Below are 14,905 nucleotides of genomic sequence, written 5' to 3'. Positions count from 1 at the left end.
AAAAAATAAAATAAAAAGGCTGACAATATAATCAATAACTTCTACACAAATATCTCAATTATATTAATGTAGGAATGGGTTACACTGAAAACATTGTTTTGTTGTTATTTGTTTGTCTGGTTTTTGTGGAACCGGGGATTGAACTCAGGCCCTTGCACTTGCCAGGGAAGCACTTACTCTACTGAGCCATCTCCCCAGCCCCTGAAAACATAGTTTAAAAATTAAAATAATGGTAAGAAGCATGAAGTGTTACAAAATGCTGACATGGACTTGTCCCTGGAACTGGCATACATCTCCAAAGCAAACGCTTCTAGGGAACATTCTCTGATAATAGCTGCTTGAATAAGGTTTATTTTTATAGGCCGTTGCTAACACAATGGCATACTTATAACAGCTCTGTCAAACAAAGGATCCAATTAAAGAAAAGCTGTACTAAATAAATTCTTTTGGTAGATACCAAATCAGGATATTGTTCAGAAAGATTTTCTTATACAGTAATATTACAGTATTAGTCAGATATGTAATAAAATCTTAACATTTAACAAACCTGAAAATAAGCTGTCATAGAATAAAATGTTAAAATGTTATTAATATACAGAATAACAGTATTCATGTAATCTGTTTGCTTTTAAGACATTAAAAAAAATTTCCTGGATTATGAGGTCATGAATACCTAAAAATACCTAAAACTCAGTATGCTCTGTATTTTCTTCACTTAACTATAATTGTTTAGTTTTTGATTTCTAGCCTGAGCCATCAGATAAATAAGAAGCTGCCTATTGATGGCATGTGGAAGAATGAACATAGTTTAAACATGAGAAATTCACCTTGTACGTGAAGTTTGAAGTTTCTATGTTGTACCTGAGTTGAGGCATCAGAGAGGCAGCTGGGTATGTGAATACAGTGTTGAAATAAATGGATGAGAAAACAACAGCCCAGAGAGCCAGGGTTAAGAAATTTGTGGCCAGATTACTTGCATTTGGATTCTAGCTCTACTCCTAGTAGCTGCTGACCTTAACAAGTGATCTCTGTGCTTCAGTCTCCTTGCATCTAAAATAGGGATGATACATAGGCTAATGTGAAGATTAATATATATGAAGTTTTTGGTGGTTTTTTTTTTAATTTTTATTCTTTGTTGAAACAAAGTCTCATGATGTAGTTCAGGATGAGCTTCAACTCACTATGTAACCCAGGCTGGCCTCAAACTCAAGCCGATCCTCCTGTATCAGCCTCCTGAGTGCTGCGATTCCACGTGCCACCAAGCCTGGTGAAGTGAGTCTATTCAGTCCTGTCAGCTCGCGGTGTACTACAGCAACGATGTTTCTCCAGCCTAGGACCAGTTCAGTGCCCAAAGAGGTAAACGTTTTGTGGAAGTATGTCCTTTACCTACTTCTTCCTGGTGTTTTAACATACCTTTTACATTCCTTATTTTTCCCTCTAAGTCTATTTCAACAAATAAAAGTAACTAGCAGACACAGCCATGCATGAAGAAGTAATTCTTTTTTCTTTTTTTTTTTTTTTTTTTTTTTTGTGGAACCAGGGATTGAATTTAGACCTTGCACTTGCCAGGGAAGCACTTATTCAACTTATTCTACTGAGCCATCTCCCCGGCCCGGAAGCAATTCTTAATGTACATTCAGGGTAGTCCTTTTCTTGAAGCTCTAAGGAAAAAGGAAGGACTTTCTGTACAGAAAGCCTGAATAAAGAAACAGTGCTGTCAAAACACATACCTGGTCAGTATACAGAGTCTCTAGCAATGCTAAAAGAACAGAATGTACAGTACTCGTTCCTAAGTGAGCTTCTTCCTACAGCAGATTTCAGGAATAAATTAACTGCCTAACTTTATCTCTTTATTACTTTGGAAAGCAAAGAAATTTAATACAGCACAACTTTTTCTAAAAGGAACATTTCATGCTGGAGAGGAGGCAGCATCTAAAACAACTTTAGAAAATAGGAAGCATGCCCATTCTGACTGTGTGTGAATACCTACACACATCTTGGAGAAGACTTGGAGTAATGGCTGGAAGCTCTTTTTCCAACCAAAAAAACTAAATACTGCCTCAAGTTTTATTTCCAGAAACACAAGACTGTATAATTTCATTGCTAACACTAACAGGATAACCAGAAGGTTAGAGTCTAATTTCAGGAGTTGAGTTTTCCCTTCATTTTAGCTTCTTTACAAGGACAATAAGGAAAAAGAGAACCTTACTTGTGTTTAATTGAGACCAATCCATTGCCAAAAATAGTTGTAACAAATACACTATTGAAGGGCAGAAATCCCATATAGGTACAATCTAAATAGACAACGGAATATTTTGTGATTCTATATATGCCTTGGGTTTCTTTCAAGATGAATACATGCTATTTTTTCTCATTAAGAAAATAAGAGACCACTACAAAAACATTCAGACAAGCTGCAGGCAATTGAGGTGGAAGGGGCACTCGACGCTGGCAACCCAGTTCAGAGAGGAGCTGTGTCCGTGGCTCCTCTGGGCACTGTCTACAGCATGTATTTCCTCAACTTTAGGGTCCATATTGTGATAGTTCAGTATTTCTAAAATCTGTCTGCATTGTAAAATTGTCACATATAGTTACAATAATGTCCTTTTATTAATATGTTTCAATGAATGAGCAGCTCTTTAGATAGTACCATGGGATACAATTTTAAAAGAAATTCTACAATAGTGTTCATGCTATGCTATCACTTCTACATTTATTTTGTTACAGGATAGATACATATATGCTGCTATATGCACATTTTACTTCTAAAAGGAATCAGAGAACATGTAAAAGTTGCCTGGAAAAGAGAGAGGTGAAGGCAGGAAGAGATCTATATTCCATTGTATACCCTTTCATCTCCTGAATATTTACCTCTTACTTATTTAAAATTATTATCTCTAAAAGGTAAAGAATACTACTACATATGAAGTCAACATTTAAAAAACACATAAAACAAGGACACATATGAAATTTCTTAGGTTTGATTCTGGAGAAAGTGAAAGGAAAAAGAAAAAGTCTGTATAAGGAAAACCTCACAGTGATGAAGTTTTAATTTCCTAAAATATTACTATAAACAAATACAACAAAATATTAACACTTGCTAATGATGGGTATTGTAGACAGAAGTGTTATACTGGCAAGTGAACCCTTTTTAATTTAAACCTTCAAAGTATAAGTATTAAAATACATCTCATAAATACCACTACATATCTATTATAGTTGTTAAATTAAAAAGCTAACAGTTTGATGCAAGAGAGGAAGTGGATCAACTGTAGCACTAATACACAACTGAAATGATTGTAAAATGGTTCAATCATTTTGGAAAATGGTCTGGCAATTTCTTACCAAACTAGGCAAGTCTACAAACCCCTTGTAGGTATTAACGCAAGAGAGATGAATGTACACCTGCCTATGGAAAGGCTTATGCAACAACATTCATACTTTGTTTACAACAGTCAAAAAGGAGTAGTAGTTTGGGTGTCCATCAAGAAGAAACTGGGTAAGAAAACTAGTACATCCATAAATGAAATACTTTTTGAAGGACAAAAGAAATGGACTACTGATACATGCAACCATAGGAAGGCTTCCTCAAACATTATGCTGACAAAAACCTTCGCACAAAAGAATGCATAATCTATGATTCTATTTATATGAAGTACTACAAAAGCATAACAAATCTATTGTAGAAAAAGATCAGATTTTGGCAGGGATTTATGTTACACAGTTGTACGCATTCGTCAGAACTCAATGGATATTTATTTTTAAGATATACATGTTTTATTCCACATGAATTCTTCCTCAAAAGGAAGAGTGAAGTGTGCTCATGTCTGCAACACACCTTAAAATGTTTGGATTTTAAACATTTTTGTTTGTTTTGGCTGGCTCAGCCCACCCTGAGGGTGGAGCTGACACGGCATAAGGTAACCACAGTCCCCTGCACCTGCCTAAGCTGGCCTAAGCAGGCGCTTTAGGCCACTGAGCTCTCTCGCCAGCTGGTATCATAGATTTTAATGTATACCACTTCTTTTTCCTGATCATGTATTAAGTATACCCTTCCTCATCAGTAAATACAGATTTTTCTACTGCATGCTTTCTAATATTTAATTAATGAATATTTTGGTCCATGGATCAAAAAGTGTACACAGTAAGACCAAGGACTAGAGGACATTCACCCTCTTTTAACTGAACACATGGATGTCAGTGACCACTAGGACATGAGGACCATACCACAGGGCATGGGGCTCGTCCCAGTATGATGTTCCGTGTGTTCTGTATGTGTGCGTTGTTTCAGCAAACCAGAAAGTGGTGCAGCCTGTCAGTGTCTGGTTACAGGAGCTCAAATGATAAAGTTCATAAAATTCTTGTTTTCCTAATGGTTTCAATGACCAAATGTTTTGCATTATATAAGTATATTCCCATTTTATGCTTGTAATACAAAATGACACATACGAAATTAATGATGAGAAAAGAACTTTGGAATTAGTAACTTATTAACTACATTTATCACTTACCTCATTTGAAGGAATTGTGGCAAAGGGCTTAATGACAGCAGCTAGAGGAATCTGAGCCTGCTTAGCCATATCTGACGTGCACGGGAAACAGTACGTGGTGCAGCGAATGTATCGAGGGCTAGCGTTGCCTTAAACATTGAAAGGACATGCTTAGAAGACGGTGAAAAAAATATATTCTAAGATACTTGAACATTTATAAAAACGCTTCTATAATGTATTGTCTTACTTGAAAAATTTTCTTACTCCTTAAAATGAAAAATAATATGCAATTCTGCAATCTATATCCTAGGAACACTAAGTTATTGCTAACCAAAATACCCTGAACACAAACACAGTGTGTGTTAATTAGTTATTTTCCACAAATGGGGTCTTAACATAGACTTGAGAGCTGTTCAGATTTGGGGGGAGATATAAAAGAGAGGCATAAAGCAGGAAAGATGGGTTTCAGGCATTCCTCCCTCCTCTTTCTGTAGTGAGCATCTACACACCATCTCCCACCATCAGGGTATACTTTATTAAGTATGATGCCATTTTGACTACTTTTTCTAAACTTGGTAAGTGAATTAGAAATAAAATTCCATTGGTAATTGGAATATTATTTTTAAACATGTGCTAATCTATTTTTAATACACATTAGATTTCTTGACCAAATGTCTCTATTTCACAGCATGCGTGAGCACTAAAAACAATATCCATGACACAAGGAATATTTTTTAAGTATTACAATAACATCCAAAATTCTGAAATGGAATTATAACATATTATGACCCAAAGAATACAATCATCAAAGAATATTCACTGTGTGTGTGCTGTGTTTTAGGCACTGTCCCAGATGCTTCCATACACAGTTTATGTCCTTGCAGAAAACAACAAAGCTAATAAACGCATAGATTCTATAGGGCAACAGAATATGGCACAATAAATGAAGCCCATCTGGTAAGAAGTACCAAACACTGGGAAAGCAATGGCAATTTTAAATACATAGTGGCCCTTTTTAAAATTAATGAATTTTCTTTATTTTAAAGAGAATAAAAACGATGCAGAATTTCAAAACAAGATGAGAAGAAATTAACAATGGTTGTTATATTGCATATGTTATCTTAAAAGTACTTGCTCAGATTACTAGGTATAAGCATGAAAATAGATCGAACAATATTAGCATTAACTGTTGCTTTTAATGAACTAATAGAAATTAGCAACACAATTATCTTAGCAATCGTGTGTGTGTGTGTGTGTGTGTGTGTTGTTTTCCCCTTGTTTCTCCTTTCCCTCATCCCAGTTGTTCTTTCCTTTGAGCTCTTTCTTTCCCTTTCTATTGTACCTTCTGGATCTTATTTATTCTTTCAGTTCTTACACTATGGAGGCAGTACGATGTTTGCATATGTGAATCTGATGTATTTCTCTTAGTTTAGAAGGGCCATTTATCAAAGAATCTAAGGAGACAAGGGATCTATGTAGGCAGACTTCCGGGGGAAGTACACACCTGGCCCAGCAGAGGGAGAGCAGTCACTGCCAGCCACAGTAGCTGTGATTTGCTACAGAAGAAGCAGGGCCAGCTCAGATAGACTCCTGAGACCCCCTCCCCCGCCTCTGCCTTATATTTGGGTGAAATGGAGAGCTACTGCCAGGCCTGAGCAGCCCGAGTGCCATGTTCTGACACGGGTCCCTGCTGACAGTGGTCTACAGAAAGGACACAACGTGATGGGCAGAATCAAGGAGACCCAGGAGGAGGCTGCTGCAGCAGGGGCAGGTGGTGGTAAGGACCTGCTGCCTAACAGTAGAGGCGCACAGAAGTGGGCAGGTGTGGGATGTATTTTGAGAGTACAGTAACATATTTATTAATGGTAATGATGTATGTGGTATGGAGCTATCTGAGAAAGGAAACGATTGGGGATGAATCCAAGGTTTCTGGCCAGAGGAAGTGGCCATCCACAGAAAGAACAGGTTCTTAAGGGATGTGTGGGTAGAAAGCAGGAATCTGGTCTAACACACGTCCAGCTCACAATCTATTAGGTAGCAAAATAGCGATGCTGAGCAGACAGTAAGATATATGAATGTTGAATGCACTGAAATCTGGGTTGGAGGTGCAGCCCACACTTGGGGTCTCGGTATATGGACTATGTCCGAAGCCAGACACCTAGGCCAAAATTGCCAAAGGGATAATTGTGGCCAAGGAAGAGAGCATGAGCAAGGACTTGGCAGGGCTCCTCTAAGACAAACAGGTCAGAGGTCAGTGAATTATGGAGGGAGGAGGATGAAAGCAAGAAGAGACTGATGTCCTGGAGGGAAACTGAGAAAGTGTATCAAGAAGAAGGCAACTGTGCCAGACGCTTGTGCTGGACCAGCACAACCACATATTAAGTGGACAGGAAGAAAAGTTGGCCTTGACAGGAGCTCAGATGTCCCACCTATGGCCAAGAGGAGAAAGTGCACCAGAAGCACACAGTAGGGAAGGTCACTGTGGGGTGAGATCCATGCACTTTCTCAGTCAGGAGGAGCAAAAAGCAAAGAGAGGAGGGAGGTGCTACAGGCCTGGGTGGCATGTGCAGAGTAGTCACTACAGAGAGTAAAAACGTGAAAGGACTTGGGAAGTGCAACACGCAGCCAAGGCTGCGGATCTGAGCTCAAACCAGGCCTGCAGACAGCTGAGAGCTCCCCTGGCGGCAGCTGGCTAGAAAGACCACCCCAGAATGCATGCAAAGTTCTGCTCTGCTGTGCTCTGCTCCAACACACTGCTGCCAAATCTTATATTTTAGGACAATCTAGAAATCTGGATTTTTACATAAAATATTCTTAGTTTTACATAATTGAAGTAACTGAATAGAAACAAAATATTGTGGAAGAAAAATTAACATGACTGTAGGCCAGATCCTGCTCCTCCTGCAGGAGTCTGAGAGAAAGGGGAATAGAGGTACCAACCACAGTACGATGAGGATGGTGAATAGTAACAGCAATAATGGCCACTGCCTGTGTGTTGGGCCTCCTTCTGCTTATTACACACAAACTTACTTTAGCTCTACAATCACTCATGGGATTGATACCTTTATGATTCTGTTTTTCTGAGGACAGAACAGACACCAGGAGATTAAGTGATTTGTCTAAGGTAAATACATAGTAAAAATTAGAATAGCATCTACCATAACTCTGCAACATTCCAGAAAAACTGGTTCCAGGTAATAAAGGCCTCACGTGCTGGACAAGTGAAGACTGATCCTGTCTGTCATGGCCAACAGTGACACTTTTTTTAAGCAAATGATGATCAAAGTGTACAGGACAACTTCAAGGAGAGGGACACAACCAAAGATGAGCAGAGTGGTCTGTCACTGGGAGAGTCCAGTGAGCACTGAGGAGGTAAAAACAGGGTTAGGGCAGCAGCAGTAAAAGGAAAGGCTCTGGTGACTCTCTTCATAACAGCCTGCCCTGTGTCCTCCAGGGCATACTTTTTTTTTAAAATTAGTTTTACTGAGAAACAAATAGCAATGAGACAGTTTCAATAATTAATACATTGCATATTGTTATCTTCTTAGTGGTTATTCATAGTACAAGATGCAGATCTGATATCCTGTCCAAACACTACTAGTGAACTCACTACGAGTTCAATCTGTGTAGTGAGTCCCTTTAGACCCTGTAGTAAGTACACACACAAAAATAAATAAATAAATAAAATAATTTTTCAATACTGGGCTGGGGAGATAGTTCAGTGACTTCTGTGCCAGCCTGGCAAATGCAAGGTCCTAAATTCGATCCCCAATAGCAAAAATAAAAAAATAAAAAAGAATTTTTAAATACTTTATAGCCTGTTTTTAATTTTTATCATATTCCATTTTTACCAGTCAAAATTATAGTACTATTGAGATGCTAGTTTCGTGTTTGTTGCTTTTCAGGACTTTGACCGTGAAATATGTATTTTAATGTGCTCATGAAGGTAGCCAAACAAATTTTGTTTCAGAAAGACAATGTACACAAAGTGAGTTTGAAACCAATCTGAACTACAAAGTGAAACTCTGTCTCAAGAAAAGCAATTGATAAATGAATGAGTGAATGAATGAATGAATGAATGAATGACCGAGTAAGCAAGCAAGCAACTGTGCAGCCCAAATGCTATGGCCACAGTGGGTAATTTAACAACTTCAGGAATTAAGATTCAAACTTTGAAATGCTTAATAAAGAGTACTATGGAAAAATTCTGGCCCAAAACATTCAATAAATTATTTTTTCACCAAGTATTTATAAAGCAAAGCCTCATGCCAGGGAATAAGAAACAGAAGAGAATAATGTCTCTGGCGTACACATTCGCTGGAGAGAATGGTAACAGCAGCAGAGAACTGCAACATAGTATATAGGTAGTACCACAGAAGAGCAAGCAAACTACACAGTGGCACAAGGACAATAAAGGCTCTGCCACTTTGGGTTAGCAGGGACCACACAAGGGATGAGGCGCTTCATCAGGCTCATTAAGGGCAGGAAAAGCACAGGGCCGAGGGACAACTTGAATCTTAGAATCAGAACCTCTAGAGAGAGGCAAAACAGTAGCATCTTTTCCAGATATATTTGATATTGTCTTTTACTTATTTATTTTTCCAACATGTTATTAGTTCATACTATACTGATTAAAAGTTTCATTTTGGCAGATTTATACCTGCACATACCATACTTTAACTGCCCTCCTCTCCCCCTCTGGCCCACCAAAGGAAAGCCACTAGTGTCACATTGGGGAGGGGGCCCTTCAATGTGTAAAACTGTATTTTAATCCTATGCCTGGGTATCTGCTTTTATACTCATTCTGCCTTCTTCCTTTCCTAATATTAATTTCTTCTGCTTGTCATTTTTTTTTTTTTTTTTTTTTTTTTTTTTGAGGAACCAGGGATTGAACTCAGACCCTTGCATTTGAGTGGAAGCGCTTATTCTCAGGGAAGTGCTTATTCTCCTGAGCCACCTCCCTGGCCCTATTTTTTATACATAGTACAGAGAACGTGTAATACTTGTCTTCCTGAGTCTGAATTATTTCACTTACCATGACCAGATCCTTTCTTTTTTTGTGCAAATGGCAAATTTTGTTCATTTTATGGTCAAACAATACTGCATGTATGTATCATCACACTTGGGGGGGTACAGGTAGCAGGAATTGAACTCAGGACCTCAGGACCAAGGCAAGTGCTATGCTACTGAGCTAAATCCCTGGCCCCACACATTTTCCTTATCCACTCATCCAGACAGGCACCTGGGCTGGTTTTGGCTTATATATCATGCCACAATAAACATGAGTATGTGGCTATCCCTATGGAATGTTGACTTTAATTCTTTCATGCATACAACAAGGAGTGGTATGCTAGATCAAGAGACGGTCCTGTTGTTAGTGTTTTGATGAAGGTCCTCATTTCCATGTGGCTGTACTAATTTACATTACCAGCAGTATAGAGATGTTATCTTCTGCCCCCAACATAGCATTTATTGCTTTTTGTATTCTTGAAAATAACCATTATGACTGGGGTAAACTGGAATCTCAACACAGCTCTGGTTTAAATTTCTCAGACCCAGGAAGTTAAGGGACTTGCCCAAAGCCACCCTGCTAGTTAGTGGTGGATCCAGTGAGGAAAAACGGATTCTGTTTGCTACTAACTTACTGTGTGGCCGCGGGCAAGTCCCTAACCTTCCTGGGCCTTGGTGGCCTGCTATCTGCATGCTGGGGAGCCACGCAAATGAAGACCAAGGCTCCTTCTGGCTGCACACTCTATTTACGTCTCTCTGTGAATTGTGCACATGCCTGGCATCTTTGGGCTACCTCCTGAAAAACTGCACTAGTATTAGCTAAGAAGCCCAGCTATAAGAAGGGATGCATGCTGACGGTGTGACGAGGCCAGTTTCAGAGCTCTGCACCGGGAGAGCTCTCTTCCTTTGCTGAGCAGAAATAAGGATGATCCGGACCATGCCCAGGCTGGATCTTTCCTCTCGTGCTCCTCCCTTCAGGGCTTCTTCCATACATGTCCTGCGTGAGCCGGCAACTCCACTTCTAGTTATAAACCCAGAAACACTGGCAACAGGAACTCTCTGGATGCTTGAGCACAAAGGCTCACAGCAGCACTCTTCACAACAGCCAAAGGTAGAAAGACCCACACATCCTTCATCAAATGAATGGATAAATGAACGGTACCACCTAAGTCTTATACATGGATCTTATTTAGTCTTAAGAATTCCAGTAGGCGCTACTACCTGAACGAACCATATGAAAACATGCAGGCTGAAATAAGACAGACACAAATATTTTATGATTCCACTGGAGACAGCTAGCAGAGGCAAATTCATCAAGATAAGAAGTGAAATACAGGCTCTCGGGCTGGTGGCTGTGGAGGAATGGGAAGTTACTGCTCAGTAGGTACAGAGTTTTGGGGGAAATAAAAATGCTTTGGAATTGGGCTAGTCAGATAGCTCAGCGGACTAAGTGCCTGCTTGGCAAGCTTAGGGACTGCAGTTCAATCCCTGGAACCACATGCTGTGCCAGCCCTGCCCCCAGGCACACTGAGCTGGCCACTGAGATGTGGCATAGTGGCGCACACCTATAATCCCAGCACTGGGAAGGCTAAAATCAGGAGAATCACTACAAGTCTGGGCTGTGTAGTGTGACACTGTACCAAATACATTTTTTAAAAAAGTTTTGGAAATGAATAATCAGTTGGTTGCATAATATTTTGAGTTTAATAAATTAGGACTGCAGAGTTGTATAAAAAATGGTTACAAAAAGATAAATTTTATTATACACACAAACATATATATCTCCAATTTTTTTAAAAGTGTTCCTTGCCATGCCAGCCCCACCCTGGGGTGCACTGAGACAGCAATTGAGACTGGGCATGGTGGCATGTGCCTGTAATCCCAGTTCTTGGGAGGCTGTAAACAGGAGAATCACTATGAGTCCGATCTAGTAGTGAGACCCTGAACACCCTGTAGACCCTTCCCTAAAATACAGAAAAAATAAAAATCAAAAAGTGTTCCCGCTAAAAACAAACCCAAGAAAGAAGCATGCACATACTGTTCCATGGCACACCTGCTCTCCCAGCTGGCCTTGGCACACCCCTAAGTCTCTGCCTAGTAACCACCCCCATCTCCTGGCTTTTCTTCTGCTTCACTTAGGTGCCCCCTATTCTAGCAGGACAGGCTGGGTTAGTTATTGGGAAGGCAGCCTCCATTTCAGCAACAAGGAAGCAAGCTCTTTTTTTTTTGCAGTACCAGAGATTGAACTCAGGACCCTGTGCTTGCCAGGCAAGCACTTATTCTACTGAGCTATCTCCCTGGCCCCCTTGTGTACCTTCCTTGTGTGCAGCTGGTACATATGCCTACCATAGCTTCATCCTTTGCTCATCCCCTTCCCCTCTCCTCCCTCCCTTCTCATGTCATCTCGTGATCCCTTATAAGAGAAACCAGTGAGATTTAAGTTTGCGTGTCTCATTTCTGTCATTTAACATTATGGTCTGAAGGTACACCTATTTTCCTATAAATGACAAGTTTATTCTTCTTCAGGGCAGAGTAGCACTCCATCATGTGCACGTGCCATTCTCATTATCCATTCATTAGTTTATGGATATACAAGCCATTACCAAGGTTTAGCTATTATGGACTGTGCTGCTATAAACATGGGTATGCATGAATCACTCTGACATGATGTCTTTAATTCTTTTGGGACTATGCCTAGAGAGGATCAACTGGAATTTTTAGTTTTGGTCTGTTTTTTGTTTTCTTTTCAATCACTGATTGATTGATTGATTGATTGATTGATTAACTGATTTGGTACAAGGTCTCGCTACACAACTTGAACTCATAGTGATCCTCCTGTCTTACCCTCCCCAGCACTGGGATTATAGGTGTGCACCACCATGCCCAGTTCTGGTGGCCAATTCAGCTCCTGGGCTGGCAGGGCATGTGGTGCCAGAGATCAAACACAGGTCCTTGCGTTTGCCAGGCAGACCACTCAGACCACCGCGCTATCTCCCCAGCCCTCGTTTTGGTTTTTAAGGACTCTCCATACCAGTTTTCATAGTGGCTATACTGGTTTTCATTCCCACCAACAAGTAGGCAGTGTAAATTACCTAAGCATTCTCTGCCTCAGTTTTCTCAGACTATAACACAAGGATAATATACACAACTATAGCATAAAGTTACAGGGGAATTAAGTGAAATGAATGCTTAGAAGTGCTTAGAAGATGGTTTGATACAAAGTAAGCACTTCTGAGCCACAATAATAAGGGTAACTTATATACTTTATTACATTATTAATCACAGATTTAAAATAGCAGCCTACTACATAACAGATACCGAATAAATATTTCTACAGATGACAGTAAAAAAAAAATCAGCAACTTCATATGGGTTGACCTACTGTACACAGGTTGAAAGAGCTTACAACTACATTCTTGAAAATAAGTACCTTGAGCCAGCCAAATAGCTCATCAAATTAAAGTGTCTGCAAGCAGATGCAGAGGCCGAGGGTTCAATCCCTGGGTCTGCTATGCCAGCCCCGCCCCTGGGACCCTCCAAGATGGCAACTGAAACTGGGCATGGTGGCGTGCACCTGTAATCCCAGCTCTTGGGAGGCTATAAACAGGCGGATCACTACAAGTCTGATCTAGTAGTGAGACCCTGAATACCCTGTAGGCCCTTCCCTAGAATACCAAAAAATAAAAAAGAAAGAAGAAGAAAGTAAGTACCTTGGTCTTGTATCACACAATCTGTGGTGACCAGAGGAGGCACCTGGCCTCTAGTGTTGGTGGCATAAACTTGTCCCCCTCTCGTAGCTCTGTCATTCTCGATCACCTGGATCTGGTAAAAGATACATCAAGAGCAAGTGAAAGTAAGTTCAGGTTCTGCCTATACTGAAGGGAGTGCACTGGCCCACTCTCTTCCCTGTCCCGTCCTTCTCCCAGTCTCCACTCATTCACAGGCACAGGCATTTCCTCAGTCCCTTCAGAACAAGTTACTGAGAACTCACAACATTTTCAGTTCCATCATTGGTTACAATTTTAGGTCAGTAGTTTCCAAATTGTATTCTATAACATTCTGAACTCCCACCGTGACCCTTCAGAGAGCATTATTATTTATTTTTTTCTATTTACTTGTTGGAACCAAGGCAAGCATGTAAAATATTCTGGAAAGAAAAGAAATTAAAACAACTTTTTGAAAGGAAATATTTTACAACCAAAATTCTAAAAAGCTAAACATCATTAAACTCAGAAGAAATTACTTCAAAATATGACATAAATCTCAAGTTTTCTCTTCCAAACTACTCTTTATCTTCAATCTTCCCATTTAAATTTCCTCCATGACATGTAAGGAACATGTGAGAAATAAGACAAATAGTATAAAGTGTCGCAGTATGGTTTTTGTCCATTGTATAAAAATTAACAGAAGCAAAAGTCCCTGACATCATCATCTGCCTTGGAAACACATCTCCACTACAAATACTTGTTGATAAAACTTGTTTTTAAATCCTGTTTTTCTATCTTAACAGGCTAGGAATGAAATGACTGTAGTATGAAATTAAGAAGAAAATAAGAAAGAATCCTATTATCCTCTCTATTTTCCTCCCTCCCTTCACATCTTCCTTCACAGGAGAAAAGAGACAAGGAGGGGAAAAAGTACAAGAGGATAAGAAAAGTGGTCTTTTTGTTGTGGTTGCTGTCTTTTTCTTTTTTTGCTTTTTTGAGGAATAAGAGGTGTGTCCCTTTTAAAGTAAAAACCCCTTAAGGATACACACATTCTTAGTATCCCTAAAGAAACCATTAACAATATAAAAGCTGTCACTCACTACACACTACAAATGTTACCTTCTCTACATTTCCTCTCATCTCTCCAAGCCACATGGCTTCAACATCATTAGTTTCTCAGAATGTGGGTAATAGATTTAGTCTGCATTTAAATCTACTTATATCTACTTATATCTACTTCTAAATTTCACTGAACTTAAACAGTTAGTATATTAAGAATACAAAATGCCTTCTAAATATCAACGACAGTAACAACAACAACAACAACAAAACCCACGGAGGAGACTCAAAGTGATCACAGGCAGAGATACAAAGTAAACAGGCAACTTGAAGTATGATGATCACCTTCTATATTCTGATCACAAGATTAGTGGGTTCGTTCAAACAGAAGGCAGCTTTCATATTATCGAAATTACATTTTAATGAAGTCATCTTAAATATGAGGTCACTATACAATAGTCATATGTTTAATATATCAAACCAATATATTGAATAGTCTTCGACAGATTATACTTCCAAAAGTTTCCTTGCAACTATCAAATTGCAATTTACAAAGTCTTATCACCAAACAAAAAATATTATAAGTGGTAATTTATTTCTAAATTAACCTATATCTTGGTTGTAACACTATAAAGAGAA

At 39.3% G+C, this 14,905-nt stretch overlaps 1 protein-coding gene across 2 annotated transcripts in view; it reads right to left on the bottom strand.

Moving 5' to 3' along the window:
* The window catches only part of Sec24d (SEC24 homolog D, COPII coat complex component), a 101,100-nt gene that overhangs the window by 65,575 nt on the left and 20,620 nt on the right, over positions 1 to 14,905 (bottom strand). For both annotated transcript variants that reach the window (XM_004644252.3, XM_004644253.3), the window contains exons 8-9: positions 13,211 to 13,322; positions 4,512 to 4,639 (exon numbers count right to left, since the gene is read on the bottom strand). In XM_004644252.3, coding sequence (XP_004644309.1) covers positions 4,512 to 4,639; positions 13,211 to 13,322 — 240 coding nt within the window. The remainder of the gene's footprint in view (positions 1 to 4,511; positions 4,640 to 13,210; positions 13,323 to 14,905) is intronic.

The sequence above is a fragment of the Octodon degus genome, unplaced genomic scaffold (assembly GCF_000260255.1).
Source record: "Octodon degus isolate 3935 unplaced genomic scaffold, OctDeg1.0 scaffold00196, whole genome shotgun sequence".
NCBI classification, from domain to species: domain Eukaryota; kingdom Metazoa; phylum Chordata; class Mammalia; order Rodentia; family Octodontidae; genus Octodon; species Octodon degus.
The sequence above is the reverse complement of the archived record's forward strand: the minus strand, read 5'-3'. Positions and strand labels throughout refer to the sequence as shown.